The 18,982-nt window shown below is 44.0% G+C and overlaps 1 protein-coding gene across 5 annotated transcripts in view; it reads right to left on the bottom strand.

The window, feature by feature from the left end:
• Window positions 1-396: 396 nt before the first annotated feature.
• MLX (MAX dimerization protein MLX) overlaps window positions 397-18,982 on the bottom strand; it is a 52,292-nt gene continuing 33,706 nt past the window's right edge. For 3 of the 5 annotated variants that reach the window (XM_073683582.1, XM_073683586.1, XM_073683583.1), the window contains 7 exons: window positions 13,255-13,291; window positions 10,468-10,551; window positions 6,897-7,003; window positions 5,621-5,720; window positions 4,069-4,168; window positions 3,114-3,315; window positions 397-1,176 (listed from right to left, as the gene is read on the bottom strand). In XM_073683582.1, coding sequence (XP_073539683.1) covers window positions 1,120-1,176; window positions 3,114-3,315; window positions 4,069-4,168; window positions 5,621-5,720; window positions 6,897-7,003; window positions 10,468-10,551; window positions 13,255-13,291 — 687 coding nt within the window. In that variant the 3' untranslated portion in view covers window positions 397-1,119. Of the gene's footprint in view, window positions 1,177-3,113; window positions 3,316-4,068; window positions 4,169-5,620; window positions 5,721-6,896; window positions 7,004-10,467; window positions 10,552-13,254; window positions 13,292-15,871; window positions 16,147-18,982 lie in introns of those variants that run through there. The other 2 variants (XM_073683584.1, XM_073683585.1) reach the window with 2 other exon arrangements.

Genomic DNA, 18,982 nt, shown 5'->3' with positions numbered 1-18,982 from the left:
AGACTGATTGCTAATACGACTTGTCTGTCCCCAAGCAGCGGACAGGTTGGACAGTATGAGCAGTTTGCACTTGTCACCATTGTATCAGACTGGGCAGTCTGTAACCATAGCACTACAGTGGTCTGCGTACAAGACCAAGTAATAAATGTCTATAGTCTGTGTACCCAAGAGGTGGTAGCACCCTCCTATAAAACCTAGCAGAAGAGAGCAAAGTGATTCGGCTAAGGACACAATGCAAATTTTGGTTTTCTACAAGCACCAGTAAAGTCACCCTAGAAGTGGACTGGTGTAATTACATTTATTTTGTATATAAAATGTTGTAAATGTGTTATAAATTAAAAGACATTACTATGTTTTGTGATAACCATGTATTAATTATGAGTCAGACGTCAGGGATCTGGATAATGTCACAAATTTATTATAAATCAGCAGTACAAAGAACATTCCACAAGAAATAAATATAAAAAGAAAGAAATGGATCCTGTAGATCCAGCTTCATAAAACACATGTATAGTCTAGAAGGAAATCACTAATTTTGAAAGATATTGCAAACCCAGATCCTTGGCCCTGGGCGGCCTCTGCCCCTTCATGTAAGTCCATAAACTGCTGTCTGTTGTTGATCAGCATTATTATATACAATGACTGTGAGATCCTTCCTCTGCCACCTCAGCGTTCAATGCACGAGCGCCAAACGTTTCTATTGTTACTGCTCATACCGAGGGATTTCATCCTGGAAGACAGCGAGCCATATACCAGACATCGGTACAGCCCTCCTCCCTTTTACATTGCTACTACAAAAGACATTAAGGCAAACCAATCCTCATAGGATGTGCTTATTCAGCAAACCCCCAAGTCATCAAATATGTAACATTACACGTTTTCTCTCTCAGGTACCACTAATGGATTAATATTAAAAGCCCACTGTCGATGGAAGGACATTGGAGGAGAAGGAAATCTCATTTAGTATCAAAAGTTATCACTGATCACAGTCCATTTTTGGCATTGACGGGTTATAATTACCCATAATGCTTAGCTTGCCCAGCTGTAATTTCTGCAACATTATAAATGAGAAGTCTGTTCAGGGCAAACTCTGCAAAAGAAACAGATGGGGGGGATGTCTCAGTAGAGAGGACTCTTCAGCTGGTGTAAGACACTGCGCACAATGTCACGGAGGGTCTAGGGAGAAAAATGTATTATTATAGTTTATGATAATACTGTAGGACACATCAAGAAATGAGAACATCAGTGCAGTTCTCTAAGTTGTACTAGTGACTTATTGCATCCAAAAGTCAAAAATATCCTTATTACACACGTTCCTGCTGTCCTAGAAGACGACCACTCTGCAAAGAGACAGACAGCACAAAATGCACACTTCTGTTTTTTGGCTTTTCCCAACTGCAAACTGGGCAAAGCATACTGCGCAGGCGCAAGATCTCTCTCGGCGATGAGGATGACCAGAAGGACTGCCATCCCGGGGGGAGGGGTGGAGAGTCTGAATACAGCGCCGGAGAAATGAAAAGGTTTTTTGGGGCCATACAGGTTATATATGGATTTGGGGAAAGCAGCACAGATGCTAAATAAGGAGACAGTTTAAGCTGCTAAGTGACAAAATTGGTGACAGGTTCCCTTTAACAGCATTCTGCTGGAAGTACTGATAATGGGGGAGAGGGTGGCAATTTGTTAGCGAAAGCAGTTTGGCAGTTGTTGTGGTAAAAAAAACATGGTCCACAGCATACATAGCTTACTGCAGGTCAAGCATCTCATTGCATTGCCATACACTTGTATTTTAATTTGACAGAGGTGGAAAAAATCCAAATCACAAATGTGACAGATTATGGTAGGCAACAGTCATACACAAACAGTCCTCAATCTGCAGCGTGTTTACTACTGGAGAACACCTTAATGGCTAATCTGCTGCAGAAAATAAACTTCCTGGGCCAGCATGAGGCTGTGTGCCCACGATGCATTTTTTTAAGAGTTTCCGCAGCGGCAAAAACGCTGCAGAAACGCTTAAATGCATGGTAGAAGGCCTGCCATGTTCCCCAATGATAATCCGCATGTGCTGTGCACGTGCTGAGGAAATTTCCACTGTGGAAAAAAACGCAGCACTACCAATTATTTTGCGGAAGCGCTGCGTTTTTGCCGCCATTGACTTGCATTTGAACGCATGGATTTCACATCACTGGATCTGTACATGCGAAATCCAAGCATTTCAATGTGCAGATGGTACCCGGGTCTGGAGGAAAGGAGTACCATAGAACCTGTGAATAAAAAATAAATATTATATTTACCTACTGATGGCCCCCGGTCTCCTTGTCTTCACTTGCTGGCAGATCGTGGTGGACTGAAGGACCAGCGCTAATGTCATTTAGTCATGGGACGGCAGGTCCTTCAGTGTACCACGAGCAGCCGGCAAGCCAGGACGCAGCGGATAATGACTGCGAGGGCCATCGGAAGGTAAGTATAGATTTATTTTTTACCATTCTTTAAGGTCACACTATATAAATCCATGCCGGTTGCATGGATTTATATAGTGTGACCAAGTTGCCAAGCACTTTCCAAGTGATGCTAAAATCGCTTGTCAACCTGTATGCGGAAATGCATGTGAAGAACGCTTCACATCCGCATGTCCCTGGCAGGAAAAACGCATGTACAATCCGCATGCATTTTTTCTGCCAGGGAGATGCAGAAATGCTCAGGAAAAAATTCGGAGCATTTCTGCATCGTGGGCACATAGCCTTACTCCTCCAATCTCCCAGCAGTCGCTTGACTATTCCATCAAGTGGCTGCTGCAGCCAATCAGAGGCTACTGATAAGCTGCAGTCTTCTCAATGCCATCAGAGCCAATTGGCTGCAGCGCTGGCGCAGGAGAAAGCTATGCAGTTTTATTTATTTTGTGCGGCACACTTGAAAGATTAAGAATGGTTGGTTTGTCCAGTAGCTGATGAGGAAACCATTGGCTTTTGCGTCATCGGGGTTATTCTGTGCATCTTCCTGCCGATGCTGCAATTGCATTGTGGTAGATTTAGTGTAGGCAATTATACTGTACATCAGCCCATTGATTGGTATGGTTGAGATTCACTAGCTGTTTACATGTAAGGCTGATCACATACCTGTGGCTTACAGTGTTCCTCTATCCAGCTGAAGACACATGCCGACAACTCTTGAAAACTGTTCACGGAGATGGAGGCGTTAAAGGTCTGAAATAATGAGTCCATGATTCCCTGAAACACGCTGAACTTCACCTGGTCTGGGACCTGGTCAGTCCCTTCATGAGGATTATTCTGATGAGCTTTAACAATTTGCTCGTAATTTCTGTAAGTAAAAATACATCACTTTAAAGTGTGCTCTTAAAGGGTTAATCCCATCTTCATACACGTTCCAGTTTAATTGTGAAGTGCTGCAGAATGTTTGTGCTTTCTAAATAAAATTATTATTAGCAGCATCATCATCATCGGCAGTGCTTGTAAATAGAACTACACAAAATGAAAAAATAGGGCTCGCACACCTTTAGTATGAAATTAATGCACAAATACACTATATGGGCAATATACAAACACGATACGTCAGCACACTGCGACTAATGAATATACGAACTCCAATTGTACTGCAAATTGTTAAACAGTAAATTGCTAAATAAGCACCTTTTACGTTTTTATTAATTTTTTCGGCTGTTCTTGAGATAGTAACATGTTTTCAGCTCGTTACCTTTGAAACCGACCACCACTGGTAGACAGCAGAACATGCGCAGTGCTCACAAGCTCTTTTGTATTCAGCTCGTCAGCACTGTTTTGAATCTGGCCAGAATAGCTGCAGCAAGCTGTTACCTCCTAATCTATGCTTACTTTAGCGCAGTGTTTACAAGCTAGATAGCAGCGGTGGTCGGTCTCCTAGGCAACAAGCCGTAAACAAAAGAAACGTAACTCCAGAACGGCTACCAATTTTAATAAGCTGTGAATTGCAGAAGTGCTTGTTGCCAGCGTTGTCCAACAATATTCATTTATGAAGATCAGAATATCCAGTTAAAAGGTGAGGATCAGTACAAATAAGTCTATTGAAATCACTTACGATTTCATGATTTTCAAGGCCATGACCTCTTTTCGCAGTGTGGAAACCTCCTCCTCTTGCTTTTTCTTCTCCTTGTGTAGGAACTGAATATAATCGATAGCTGTAGGAAGATTCACAACAACATTATCAGTCGAAGTCAGAACTGGCTTGAGGATATATAGGATATCATATTCCCTGCTCACCTGTTGATAGCTGTCAGAAATAGAAATTTTAATCACTGGATATTCAAAGGTGTTGGCCCCCAATAACTGCTCACAGGATAAGTGATAAGTTGCAGATTGGTGGGGGTCTGATACCTGGGGGTCCGATTTGCATGCGTTTTTTCTGCCAGAGAGGAGCGTTTTTACATGCTTTTATTCAAGCACTTTTCCAAGTGGTTTTGAGCATCACTTGGAAAAGTGCTTGACAAGTTGGTCACACAATCTAAAGCCATACAACCGGCATGGATTTATATTGTGTGACCAACTTAGATCCTTTAAATGCTGCATCTATAGTTTAAAAAAAAAAAAAAAAAGAATTAAAAAGTTAAAAATAAAAAAAACCTGTATGCTTACCTCTCCCGGCGATGTCCTGCGGTGTACCTGCAGGACCTGCGGTGACGTCATTTAGTCAGCTGATGGTCACGCGACCATCACCTGACTAAATGACATCACCGCAGGTCCTGCAAGTACACCGCACGACACCGAGGAGAGAGGATCGCCGCCGCCAGGAGGAGACCGGACAGGTGAGTATACAGGTTTTTTTTTATTTTTAACTTTATTTCTTTTTTTCACCGCGTGGTAGCCGGGATGAAGAGGAGTTGTAGTCTCCTCTTCATCCTGGGTACCACACGCACCGCGATTACGCTGCAAATTCGCGGCCATTGAATTTAATTGAAACGCAGGAAATCCACATATACCTGCAGGTTTGCTGCGTTTCAATGTTCCTCAATGGCCGCGAATTTGCAGCGTAATCGCGGTAGAAATGGTCATGCTGCGTTTTGCAACGCAATGTGAATTTGGCGCGCTGATTAGCGCATCATGTGCACAGCACATCCGAATTCACATTGCTTTGCATGGCAGACGGTTTTACAAGCGTTTTCGCGGCCGTAAAAACGCTACGTGGGCACATAGCCTAAATCTTGCAGCTGAAACCTCGGCTATAAGCCTTTTAGGCTATGATTGTTACAGAAAGCTTCATGGGGAAATGTGGTGTTACATAATGCCCATTAAAGCAAATGAGAAACCAACGAGGGACTTGCTGATTGCAGTGGCTCTCCACTTTGGGCCCAAAGTGGATGTGACATTGATGCTTTTCCTCCCACCCAGGCACATTTCTTTTCCATATACTTGCACTCAGCTGTATAATTAGCTCATTGGATTAACTTGAAATGAAAAGCCAGGAATAGTCGAGGGCTCTTCAGTTCCCTAATAAGCTTGTAATTGCATTTTCTCTAGACTGGAGCTTGTCAGCTGACTGCTTCCCTTTTTAATGGTGATGTACACAAGACATACTGTAGGAAGTGAAGCCTGTTACATCACAGCGGCCAGTAACTATTACACAACGCACTTACTCTTCTGCAGGACCACCGCCTTGCTGAGCTTCTGTGAGCCTATAGAGCAATCCTGCTGCTGGCACGTAGGCACAATGGTCTGTAAATCATCATAGCCTTTCTGCATTGGACAGGAAAAGACATGAATTAAATTGTTAATAGATAAAGCTTAACTAAAACTGAGCTTCTTAACATAAATTGTATATAGATGCAGAATGTTAACAGCTCTGATGCTAACAAGTATGACACATTCAGGGTATATACACAGTAATGTCATACAGGCAGTGTTCACACTGAGCCCAAACTTCCCATTTGTGGCAGCATGTGTTCACTTTTCACTGTGCTGAACATTGCATTTACTGTGCTTTTCAATAAAGAGGCATCTCTCAAAAAGTGGTATAGGCTGTTTTTTTTTCTTAAATACTGGAAGATGGTAAAAATAAAAACACGGAGCAAAAATGAATGAAAAACTGATCCAGCACGCAGTCCGACTTTTCTTCTATGCAAAAAAAAAAAGGTGAAGTCTGAATGAAGCCTTCATGTACCTCCAAAATATACTGCAAACAGTGTGAACAGAGCCTAACATAAGTACAGAGCCTTCATATAAGTAGCCAAATATTGTTCAGATGTGAGCGGATTCACCTAACTCCTCCATTGACATGTATGCTAGGCCCAAGTTGAGAGTGCATATTATTACAACAGGGGGAGGCTAATCAGCGGCTTCAGGACCTCTCTATTACTGGCGTTTCTTCCAAGGGAACAAAGAATCGTAAGAATTCAACTAGCCTCAACATCTGCAATGCCAATGAGAGCGGAGGGATAAGCCAAAATGTACATGGCCTCATAGCGGTACTAGGATTTTCTTCTGTTTTCCTCAAGAAAAACAAGGGATGACAGCGGACAAATGAAGCCACTGCCCTTTCTCATTTATTTCCTATCAGTACCATGACTAGTAAACTGCTCCTGGCTCCCTTAAAAACAAACATGGATTAGATGAGGTGATTGCAGTGAATGTTTTCCAGTGCCATGTGTTATGTATGTGAGTTACTTATTATCCAAGACCAGATGACTCCATGTGTAATGATGCAAAAAAAATACTATTGTCAGTGATTAAGTGCCCTCTACAATGCATCTTCATAGCAACAAGTCTGTGCTCCGGACACAGCGTAGCAAAAATACAGCCTCAATGTTCATATACGATGGCCGTCCTAAACAAGCAAGCTACAGTTCAGCTTCAGGGCATATTCCTTCTAGGTTATGTAAGGGCGTAACTAGAACATACTGCAATGCTGCTTACCTTAATGGCGTCCCTCCGCTTCTGCTCAGCTTGTGTGTGCGCCCGCCTGCGCCTGTCTTTATAGGCATCCTTAATGCTCTCCTGCCGGTAATCGCTGTCCTCGTCATCTAAGGTTGGGGAACAATTATTGTCGATCATGCACACACAGATGGCATTGTCACCCCAGGTGAAGTTTATTACATTTGTTCTACCTCCCTTTGTTTCAGGGTATAGCATTATCTGCCATCATCTAATATACAGTACTTTGCAGCATGCGGCTCGACCACAGTCCCATACAACTCCTTCCCTCCCATGTATCTGCTGATGCAAAGATCAAGTCCATTAGTGTAGGAATCACTGATCACCACCTCTTGTTAAAAGCTGACTTATGAGAACAGATCCCCCTAAAAGTATTGATGCTACAATGAACCCGCTGCCTGACCTAGAAGGGTCAGCAGGTTATCAGAAGTTACATTCCCAGGGCGCCCTTCTTCAGTACTGGATCATTCCTGCTCCAATCAGCCAGAGAAAGTATACTAGGGCATAGGAGATAATGTAATCCCCTGCTAGTTTACCTTCAAGGGAAAAATACAATTTAGGCTTCACAAATGTTGTCCCAGCATCCTGTCCTAACCACCTCTGTGTACCAATGAGATTACAAGAGGACAAGGCTTATAAAATGGACTTCTAAAGATTACGGATTGCATGACATTTATATGGTGCAATAACCATGTCACCTGTCTTATGCCATTTCCAGTAAAAAGAACTAGCAGATACCCGTGTACAGTTTACATACATAATGAGAGACAATTATTGCTGATTGCCTGATTGTTGCACATGTTTAATCTGGGCAAGGATTTGGAGCGTTCACTTCATTTAAGGCAGCATTAACACATCCATTGTACATATCCTGCACACAGACGCATAGTTTCATTGAGTCATACACACATTGATTGATGGTCAGGTACACACCACCGTATTTTCCATCTGAGTGAGACCTGACAAAACATCGGATTGCATTTGGACCAATGTTAAGTCTATGGGGCCAAGGAAAAAAAAAATTGCAGCATGTCCCAGTTTGATCCGATTATCGTATGGCACTCGGCCATGCAAGTCAATGAATGCGTGGAAATCATCGGACTGCAGTCTGCGGACATCGAGTTCAGTCCGATTTATGTGCACTGACACAATGGAGAAAATGGAGAATTTTTTTTCTCCATCTGCTCCTCATCCGAGACAATCAAATCAGACTGTGCTCATCACACTCGAATCTGAGTCTGATCACAGTGTAATTTGCATTATTGGCCCAATTCTCTTTGATGAGAGAATATACAGCCATTTGGCCAAAGCCTTATAAACAGATCTGTGCCCGATCTGTGAGCATGTCCTATTCTCATCCGTTTGGCAGATCAGACTCGCGTATTAAAGTCCATCACAAGCAAGAATAGAAGGAAAGGCAGCACTCACCCAGTCTTCTTTAAAACGTTCCTTTATTTTTGTGTGCGAAGCATTTCAGCGTGCAGCATTGGACTGAGACCCTGAAGGGTATGCGGGGGAGAGGAAAAAGGGGGGGGGGGGGGGGCAACGGCCGTTTCGCAGCCTTCCGGCGCTTCAACGGGTCCATTTGACCCGTTGAAGCGCCGGAAGGCAGCGAAACGGCCGGTGTCCCTTTTTTCCTCTCCCCCGCATACCCTTCAGGGTCTCAGTCCAATGCTGCACGCTGAAATGCTTCGCACACAAAAATAAAGGAACGTTTTAAAGAAGACTGGGTGAGTGCTGCCTTTCCTTCTATTCTTGCTTGTGATTGAAATATTTCTTGGATGTGCACCACCGTTTAAGTCTTGAAGCACACAGTCTGAATTATGCCCTGGTGATTGATCCTTTGAAAAAACAGCGTGGTGCCAGAATGTTTCTCTTGCATTTGAACTGACTGATATTAAAGTCCATGGTGATCCGTATAAAGCAGAAGAAAAACAGAAGACAGGCTGTTGTACTTCAGAGCTCCATCTGTTTTTAACTGATCCATTGTTGCTTAGAGTTAATGGATAAATAATGGATCAGACAGTTTATACCTATTTAGGTTTTAAAAATGGATGAGAAAAAAAAAAAGGCAATACAGATTACACGAGAGGAAAACAAACTTCCCTTTTAAGCTACGTTTTTACACTTTCCAGTACCAGCTAAGTGAATGATATTTCTACATGCTGCTTATTTTTTCCTTGCCGATTTGAACCATTGAGTTTTTTCAAATCTGCCGCATGTCAATTTCATTGTTTTTCAACAATTCAAATAAATAGGGAAAAAACGCAAGTAAAAATGCTTAAAAGTATTTTACAGAGCATTTTTCTTGCCAATACTCTTTTGTACAGAATAATCTGCTCAATGTGTGCACATACAGATTTGAAAACAGACATGGATGTGTGGATGTATAGCTTAAAGCCGGCTGCACATTTGCATTTCACAGTACGGACCACGATTATCGGACCGGCCGAGAGTCTCTTGACCCAACCTCAACAGCTCTTGAGGCTTTTGAGTTTGTGTCAGGAGACCCCAGGCCAGTTTAGAAACCTTGGTCCATACACAGGCAGTGTAACTCACATCTAGGGTAATGACTTTTCAGATTAGAATTGCCCCATGTAAAAGGTTTTTTAGTTCAGACTGTTTTGTAGGGGAAAAAAACAATGAGACAGATGGAATAGGGAGAAGCAAGCCAAATGTGTTGTACCTAAAAGTGGCAACCCTTTTCCATAAGCCATTTTAAGTGTAACTCCAGCCAAAATTATATGACTGCAGAACTAGTGCCTCAGTTAGGGTCCCTCATCAGCTGATCCCGGTCATGTTTACAGGAGCTGATAATTATAAGCGGGAACCAGTGTCCTTATGAATAGTCAGTAGACTTTTTACTGAACATATAAATAGTCCTTTACTCTTCTGGTATTAAAGGGGTTGTCCGGCCTTAGGCTACAAGTGTATAGTCACTCTATGTGACTGCAGACTTGAGATTCCTTGCATTGCAAGGATTCTCTGGTGCCAGAAGCAAGCGGTGATGTGACCGCAATATACAATTTGCATACTTCCAGCCACATTCTGACTAGACTGTGTCCAGCCTTGCTCAATACACTTGCAATGAGACTGTGCATGTCTAGTTGGCACGTGACCGCATGTATGCAAATCACATACTTCATCACGTGTCTTCTGCCGACACTGGAGGATTGTGAAGTTATTTAAAGGGATTGTCCAGCACCAGACTCACAAGTCTACAGTCACAGAGTGACTGCAGATTTGTACCCTAAGGCCGGACAACCCCTTTAAATAACTTCACAGTAGGCGCTGCCTCCATTCAACAGTGTGGCAGAGAAGGGTCATAGTCAACTGGACCACCTGCAGACCAGACGTGGTACCCAGTAACTAAAAAAGTATCATTACCAATTTTCAAAAGTGCAACAAATAATGGTTCTGACTGGAGCAGCTCTCACCAAGATCCTTACTGAGCTTGTATTCATATAAAGAGCACAATATTATTTTCTTTTTACAACTGACATGAAAATAAAACAAAATAGGAAGAGAAGAGAGAAATGAGATGTGAACTTACCCGTGTTAGGGACGGAGGATGCACTGGTGGAGCCGATGCTGTTCGCTCTGGACACTATGCTTCCTTTTCGTTCCATGATATGACCTATAATAGAGAAACAATCAGCCTCAGCCCGAGCTATTATCCCTCCGCGGACCATTCAGACATCTAACATGACAAATAGAAATTTGACTGCTGCACAGCACAAGAACCACAGGAGCATATACTGACATTAAATGATGTTGCTGCTGTGATTATAAGACTGGCAATATAAGAGTTCTACCTCTACTTTTAGACAGGGATAATTTATGATTTCACAATGTCGTTAAACATTAAACTACAGGGTGGGCCATTTATATGGATACACCTAAATAAGATGGGAATCGTTGGTGATATCAACTTCCTGTTTGTGGCACATTAGTATTTGGGAGGGGGAAACTTTTCCAGATGGGTGGTGACCATGGCGGCCATTTTGAAGTCAGCCATTTTGGCTCAAACTTTATTTTTTCAATGTGAAGAGGGTCATGTGACACATCAAACTTATTGAGAATTTCATAAGAAAAACAATGGTGTGCTTGGTTTTAACGTAACTTTATTCTTTCATGAGTTTTTTACAAGTTTATGACCACTTATAAAATGTGTTCAAAGTGCTGCCCATTGTGTTGTATTGTCAATGCAACCCTCTTCTCCCACTCTTGACACACTGATAGCAACACCGCAGAAGAAATGCTAGCACAGGCTTCCAGCATCCGTTGTTTCAGATGCTGCACATCTCGTATCTTGATTGTATGGTGTGATATATGGGGTACAAAGATAGTGGGGCCATTCTTCATCAATGGAAACCTCAATGCCACTGGATCTACCCTCACCTACTGTATCTTCACCCATTCCTTGTAGATTGTGAGCCCTCGCAGGCAGGGTCCTCGCTCCTCCTGTACCAGTCGCTGTCACATTGTGTTCAAGATTATTGTAATTGTTCTCGTATGTATACCCCTTTTTCACATGTAAAATGCCATGGAATAAATGGCGCTATAATAAATAATAATAATAATATCTGAAATTGCTACATGATGATGTGTTGCCCTCTTTATGCACTGAAGATGGCACGTTCCCTGAGTTTTTCCAACAAGATGGTGCACCACCACATTATGGGTGTCAGGTCTGAGCATTCCTACATGAACAGTTTCCTGGAAAGTGGATTGGTCATCGTGGGCCAGTTGAATGGCCACCAAGGTCTCCCGATCTGACCCCCTTAGACTTTAATCTTTGGGGTCATCTGAAGGCAATTATCTATGCTGTGAAGATACGAGATGTGCAGCATAAATAAACGGGTTACAGAAACCTACTTTGACATCAGTGAGAATCCTTGGCTATTGGCAATGCATCAGTGACTTTACAAAAAGTTATTTACTCGGGGGTAGAGGGGTTCCAAACAATGTATAATCTAAGGCTATGTGCCTACGATCAGGAGCCGCTGCGGCCCAACACTGCAGAACAGCCGCTCAGCTACCGCCCTCATTATGCAGATGAGCGGCAGCAATTATTTTTTTTTTCCCTACATGCGGACTTTTCTCATTCATGTTAGTCTATGTGTCCACATGCAGACCCCCAATAGAAATTAACATGCTCCCGGTCTGAAAGCCACGTGTCAGTTTCCATGGGTGATCCGCAGGTGCACGTAGACGCACAATGGACATGGGATTTCTACAAATCCCATCCACTATGCTGTAACGTCTGGCCGCTGCTGGTTTGACGCTGCATAAACATGCATCTTCAAACCCACAGCGGTTCCTGATCGTGGGCACATACCCTTAAAGAAGCACTCCTCCCATCAAAATTGTAATCAAATTAATATATTACAGTCATCATATTATATAGCACTGTGTACTTACAATTGCTCATTTTGCCCTTCTACCCAGCTAATTCTTCTGTTTTCCATTAGGTCTATGACATCATGTGATTAAAAACTGACAGCTGAATCCTTCTAAGTTCTGTGTAGACACAGGAAGTCAATTTTCCCTGCACACTCATGAGTCATAAGTCACTGCAGAAGTCCCTGGCAGGGGGAGGAGGGAGCAGCTGGGTCAGGAGCTGAAGATGGTAATGATTTATGCAGGGAAAAGAGACTTCCTGTTAGGTCTGTATTAGTTATTAGTGCTGAGCAAGCGTGTGCTGTTAACCCTTTCGCATGCTCGGGTGCTCGCCGAGTATTTGCGGCGTGCTCAAATGTTATGTTTGAGTCACTCTGTGTGCATGATTTGCGACTGTTTGACAGCTTTAATACATGTGAGGAATGTCTGTTTCTTAGACATTCCTCACATGTATTAAAGCTGTCAAACAGTCACAAATCATGCACACTGGAGTGACTCACACATCACACCCGAGCACGCTGAAGATACTCAGAAAACACCCGAGCATGCTCGTAAATCTCGAGTAATGAGCATACTCGCTCATCACTACTGCTTATCAGTCATGGGTGGCAGCTGTTCAGAGGAATCAAAATATATTATACTTTTCTTTAAATTATGATTTTGGCCTCATGAACTCAAGAAAAGCCATGTCCAGGGTGTACATGGCGGTATGTAGAGTCCCTATGGTTTTGTATATAGGACCGTAATATGGTACACAATGACACATGCCATACATTAGACTGGTGCGGCATGGGACCTTGCATGCAGCTCAGTCCTACCCTTGTGGGACATTACAAGAAGCTGCTGCTGGTGACAAGTCCCAATTGGTACCCGGCACCAATAAACAATAACCAAAGTAACTGTAGACTAAAAATAAAATATGGCTGACAAGTCTCACCTGATTCCACAGCATTATCATTGAAGGACGAGTCAGACTAAAAGATCCGCCCCAAAAAAAGAAAAAGAACATATTAAACACAAAAGGAGCTGCAATTTCTTCACTCTGTATCCAAATAAAGTATGATGTGGGTAAAAAGCTGAAAATCCTGCTTCACAAAAAGACCCAGGTCACACTGAGGCCAGAGCTTTGCTGGCAGATGCCATCTTTATTAGCCACCCAGAAGCCTGAAGTGAAAATAATAATCACTCAGCAGTATCATGCCTTCTTTCATGGCTAATGACACTGCAGTAAATTAAAACCTCAAAACAGCAGACTTAAAGGGGTTTTCTACTTTAGAAAACTGGACTCCAATAACAAAGACAGATAGTACTCACCCTCCCAAGGTCCAGCTGCTCCCTTCTTAGCGTTTTGGCTGCAGGGGTGACGTCGTGTTGACAGCTCACAACACCGCTGCAGCCAATCACTGAGATCAACAGCTATGTCAATGTACAGTTATGTCAATGTGCATGGCATAGGCTGTCGGCAGTGATTGGCTGCAGTGTGTTGTGAGTTGTCAACGTGATGTCACTTCTGCATCCAAAACACTGAAGAAAAAAAAAGAGTAGGCGCAGGCGTGAGTACTTTCTGATTTTACATGCCAGGAAGCATTAGGTGCCCACTTTGCTAAAAGTGGAAAACCCCTTTAAAATAATTAGTTCAGCCGACTCTCTACTCTTCCCTTACAGATGTTGGGGGCAGGTAATGTTCAGGGATGGGGGAGGAAGGGGTCTGAATTCGGTCACCTCATCCTTTTGTTCCCCAGGTAGATTAGCCGCAGGGGGTCCAGCAGTGGAGTCGATGCCCAGTCAGGCTGAGCATTCCTGTGTAGGAGGGGGAATTGGAAGGGATAGAGGTCTAGGATATGTGTCCCTAAAGGCCCCGTCACGCTTAGCGACGCTGCAACGATCCAGACAACGATACGACCTGTCAGGGATCGTTGCTGCGTCACTATGTGGTCGCTGGTGAGCTGTCAAGCAGGCAGGCTCACCAACGTTCAGGGGAGCAGCGACATCGTGGAAAGAATCTTTCCACGATGTCCTGCTCCTGGTTACCAGCCTGCTGAAGCAGGAGCAGGCTGGTAACCATGATAAACATTGGGTTACTAGGGGCACACGCGCTCCTAGTAACCCGCTGTTTATCATGGATACCACTCTGCTACGGTGAGCGGGAGGTTACCGCTCACTTTAGCAGGCTCGTAACCATGATAAACAACGGGTTACTAGGGGCACATGTGCCCCTAGTAACCCGGTTTATCATGGTTACCAGCCTGATCGCTGCTCCCGCTGGTCACACACAGCGATATGTGCTGACCAGCGGGAGAGCAACGACCAAAAAATGGTCCAGGACACTTTGCAGCGATCAGCGACCTCACAGCAGGGGCCTGATCGCTGCAAAGTGTCACACATAGTGACATTGCTGGTGAGGTCACTGTTGCGTCACCAAAACCGTGACACAGCAGCGATCTCGCTATGTGAGACGGGGGCTTAAGAGTATACAGTGAGTCTATGACTGCTCGGGGTTCTTTTCAGGGGTACAGAAGGGACCACCGACTAAGCCATAAGGCGCAACGATACGAACAGGGTTCAAACCAGGGCTGTTTTGTTGATAAGCCAAACCTCCAGACTCCCTCGTACATGGCTCATGTTTAAGTGATAAATTTACTGTAGCACAGATTCATCTCAGCTAAAAGTCTAGACCCTTAGATCAGGAATAGGACATTTCATAACTTTCCCAAATTCTTATGAAAAAAATATTCCCCACAAACTGCATTGAACTACTGTACCCAATTTATTATATATTTTAAGAGTCGGAGTGGGTCCATTTTATACCGACTCCACCAAAATGGGCTCCGACTCCACAGCCCTGGTTCAAACGATACTATTTTTCCCCATCGGTGTCCATCTTTTCAGACGGGCACATGAACGGTCACTAAGTTTTGGAGGCGACTCATCTCCCTTGAGAACAAAGGATCGGCCATACCCAGATGTTTTCTCTTCTTTACCATTATCTGCCGAATGAACATGGCGGGCTGGGCTGCTGTTAGTCTTTTATGTAGGGCTCCGTTCACACTAGTAGCAAAGCTTTTTTTCTTATCAGCTACGATCAACACGTTTTCAAACAGATCCCAACAAATCCAAAAGGATCCCCGTTATTTATGGGGTTTCTTGGGTTCAAGTACTTTTAAGGGTGTCTCAGTAGCCATCAGTGGAAACAGTCAGCGCGTATACAGCTGGCGGTGAGGAGGGCGCCACATGCTGTCCAATAGAGACGTCATGGCATTTACCACGCAGGCAGTGACCCCCTGTAGCCCCCACACACCTTGTGGTTAATGGATATAGGGGAAGCCCGCTCCTCATTACAAGATATCACCTAGAGAGAAAGTTTCCATAGACATAAACAATGAGAACACAACAAGGAACCATCCTCCACTGTGTGACAGGTATGTGCCCCAGTAATGCCAGGATCACTAGCAGCTGGTGCCAGGGAGCAGGTTATGGGATGGGAACACACGACATGTAATGGAGGGGATAACACCACACCACTGCTCCGGTGCGGCCTGTGCTCCGTGCCCTACCTTCCAGCCCTGTCCTCTCCTGGGGCCTCGCACCTCTAACCATCCCCGGTCTGTCCTACGCCGCCCTCCTTACTTTGCTCCAGGAGTCCTCGGGAGATGCTGCCCCTGCTGCTTCCGACATCCTGGCCCGGCACAGACTACATAACAAGGCCTCAGCTGCGGCGTGCCCGGGAGCGCCCTCTGCTGGCGGAGAGTGTGAGGCCGGCTGAGGAGGCGCAGGCCTGATGTGTCATCTGCCAGGACATTCCCCGAACTGCAGAGGGCTACGGCACCTCACCCCATCACCTCCACTCACCCCCTCACACCCCCACCCCACTAGGGAAGCACATGCTGTGTATGGAAGAGCCAGCTAGTCAGAGAAGACCCCGAATACAGCATGGCCCCCATAATCCTGCCACCCTCAGATGCCCCCATAACAATGCACACCGAACAGTACAACTCCTCCTCCTTTACCCATTACAGAAACGAACAAACGTGAAATCACTTATTCCTACAGTAAAGTCACTAAAGACACCAGAATTGACGTTTTTCAGTCTCATCTCGCCTCAAAAAGCTAAAAATAATAATAATAAAAAGTGCCCACAGCGCCATCCACAGAGGGATTGAATAGTTCAGGGTCTCAGACTATGGCAATGCAAAGTATTTTTTTCATACATTATTTTTAACCCCTCCACAACTGGGCAATTTTCCGTTCTTGCTGGCGATGAGCGAATAGATCCAGGTCAGTATTCCACGCAGTGGACGGGAGCCGCGTGACCCTACCTGCCGACACTGCTGCCGCCTCACTGGCGCGACTTCATTGTAGTGGCGCACCCAAGGCGGAGGTGTCGGCGGTTCGCAGCGCTCACATCCACTTTGTGGAATATTGACCTTGACCGTGGACTAGGGTCCTGCGAATGTATTCACTCATCCATAGCTCTTGAGCTTTCGTTTTATAGTATTGCATCATATAGAAAAATGATTGATCTCCGACAAAGTCAGCCCACAGGGTGGATTTCACAGGAGGACCAAGATGGTGGCAGCAGGGCCTACCATAGTGACAATAATGTGTAATGTCCCCCAGCTGAGCATACTCCATTCACATAAAGAGGTTGTCCACTACCCTAACTTAGTTACTGGTTTTGCCATAAATGCTTAAAGGTGTATTCCCATCTCCAAGATCCTATCCCAATATGTAGTAGGTGTAATAATAATAATATTAGCAAATACCTCCAATTAGAAATGTAGTATAGTTCTCCTGAAAACTAGTGGTGGTTGTGACCACTAGTAACTAACTAACTGTCACTACATGAGTGGTTGTAACCATGGATACCTAAGCTACTGCAATGCCTTGCACATGGAGTAAGCAACATAAGTTATCAGGAGAACTATACTACATTTCTAATTGGAGTTATTTGCGAATATTATTATTAGACCTATTACATATTGGGATAGGATCTTGGAGATGGATATACCCCTTTAAGGACAATGCCCCTAAAGATCCGCATATACCTTTTCTGCCAAGTTTTGTGTTGTTTTATGCCTTTCTGCTTCGCTTTCTGTGCCCTGACACCAGCTTTTTGCATAGTGATCAATGTCTCTTTAGAATCTTCTGCTCCCTCCTTACTGCATTTCCCATCATACCTTGTGCGGGCTGCAAGCCAGCAGTGAGCACAGACCTGTAACTCCACCTAAACTGCTCCCACTCTTTCCCCAACATCACACAGCATCAGCATGATCTCCTCTACTGCATAGTGATCGTCAGTCTGGGTCTTTTTGGTGATCTGGATCACTTGGCTCTGCTCACCAAAAAGAGCTGCCTCTTTTGGATCCAAAATGGATCCCTATTAAAGGGAATCTGTCACCCCCTGGGACTTTTCAGACCTCTAATCTGGGCATACAGATGATAGAAATGTAAATCTATACTTACCTGTATGGCCCATAATAGAGGTCTGCTTGCTTTGAAGTGTCTTTTTATTCAATCTGTTTTCTGATGCTTGTGGGCCGGGGGACGAGAAGAAATCCCTGCCGCCTACTTTGGGATTTACAATGTTCCTCCCCTCCCTTGCACATCACAGTGCCCTGTGACATGCAGTCTCATCTTCCAAGTCCCGAGCATGCGCACATCACCTTTAACGCCACTGTGACTCCCCGGCGCCTGCGCACAAGACCACTGCTGGAAACAACATAGCCGGGAGAAAAAAGTGTGCCTTGCTTTAACCCCCTTACCCCCGAGGGTGGTTTGCACGTTAATGACCAGGCCAATTTTTACAATTCTGACCACTGTCACTTTATGAGGTAATTACTCTGGAACGCTTCAACGGATCCCCCTGATTCTGAGATTGTTTTTTCATGACATATTGTACTTCATGACAGTGGTAAAATTTCTTCGATATCATTTGCATTTATTTGTGAAAATAGCGGAAATTTGGTGAAAATTTAGCAAATTTCACAATTTTCAAACTTTGAATTTTCATGCCCTTAAATCAGAGCAATATGTCACACCAAATAGTTAATAAATAACATTTCCCACATGTCTACTTTACATCAGCACAATTTTGGAACCCAAATTTTTTTTTGTTAGGGCGTTATAAGGGTTAAAACCAGCGATTTCTCATTTTTACAACAAACTTTACAAAACCATATTTTTTAGGGTCCACATCACATTTGAAGTCACTTTGAGGGATCTGTGTGACAGAAAATACCCAAAAGTGACACCATTCTAAAAACTGCACCCCTCAAGGTGATCAAAACCACATTCAAGAAGTTTATTAACCCTTCACGTGCTTCACAGCAATTGAACGTGAAAGGATAAAATGAACATTTAACTTTTTTTCACTAAAATTTTAGTTTAGACCCCAATTTTTTTATTTTCACAAAGGTAACCGGAGAAATTGGACCCCAAAAGTTGTTGAGCAATTTCTCCTGAGTACGTTGATACCCCATATGTGGGGGAAACCCATTGTTTGGGCGGACGATAGACGCCATGTCGCGTTTGGAGAGCCCCTGATGTGCCTAAACAGTGGAAACCCCCCACAAGTGACCCCATTTTGAAAACTAGACCTCTTAAGGAACTTATTTAGATGTGTGGTGAGCACTTTGAACCCCCAAGTGTTTTGCAAAAGTTTATAA

This window comes from Phyllobates terribilis, unplaced genomic scaffold (genome assembly GCF_046119375.1).
Source record: "Phyllobates terribilis strain yellow unplaced genomic scaffold, ASM4611937v1 Scaffold_5__5_contigs__length_657084704, whole genome shotgun sequence".
NCBI lineage: Eukaryota > Metazoa > Chordata > Amphibia > Anura > Dendrobatidae > Phyllobates > Phyllobates terribilis.
This window is presented reverse-complemented; position numbering and strand designations above follow the sequence as displayed.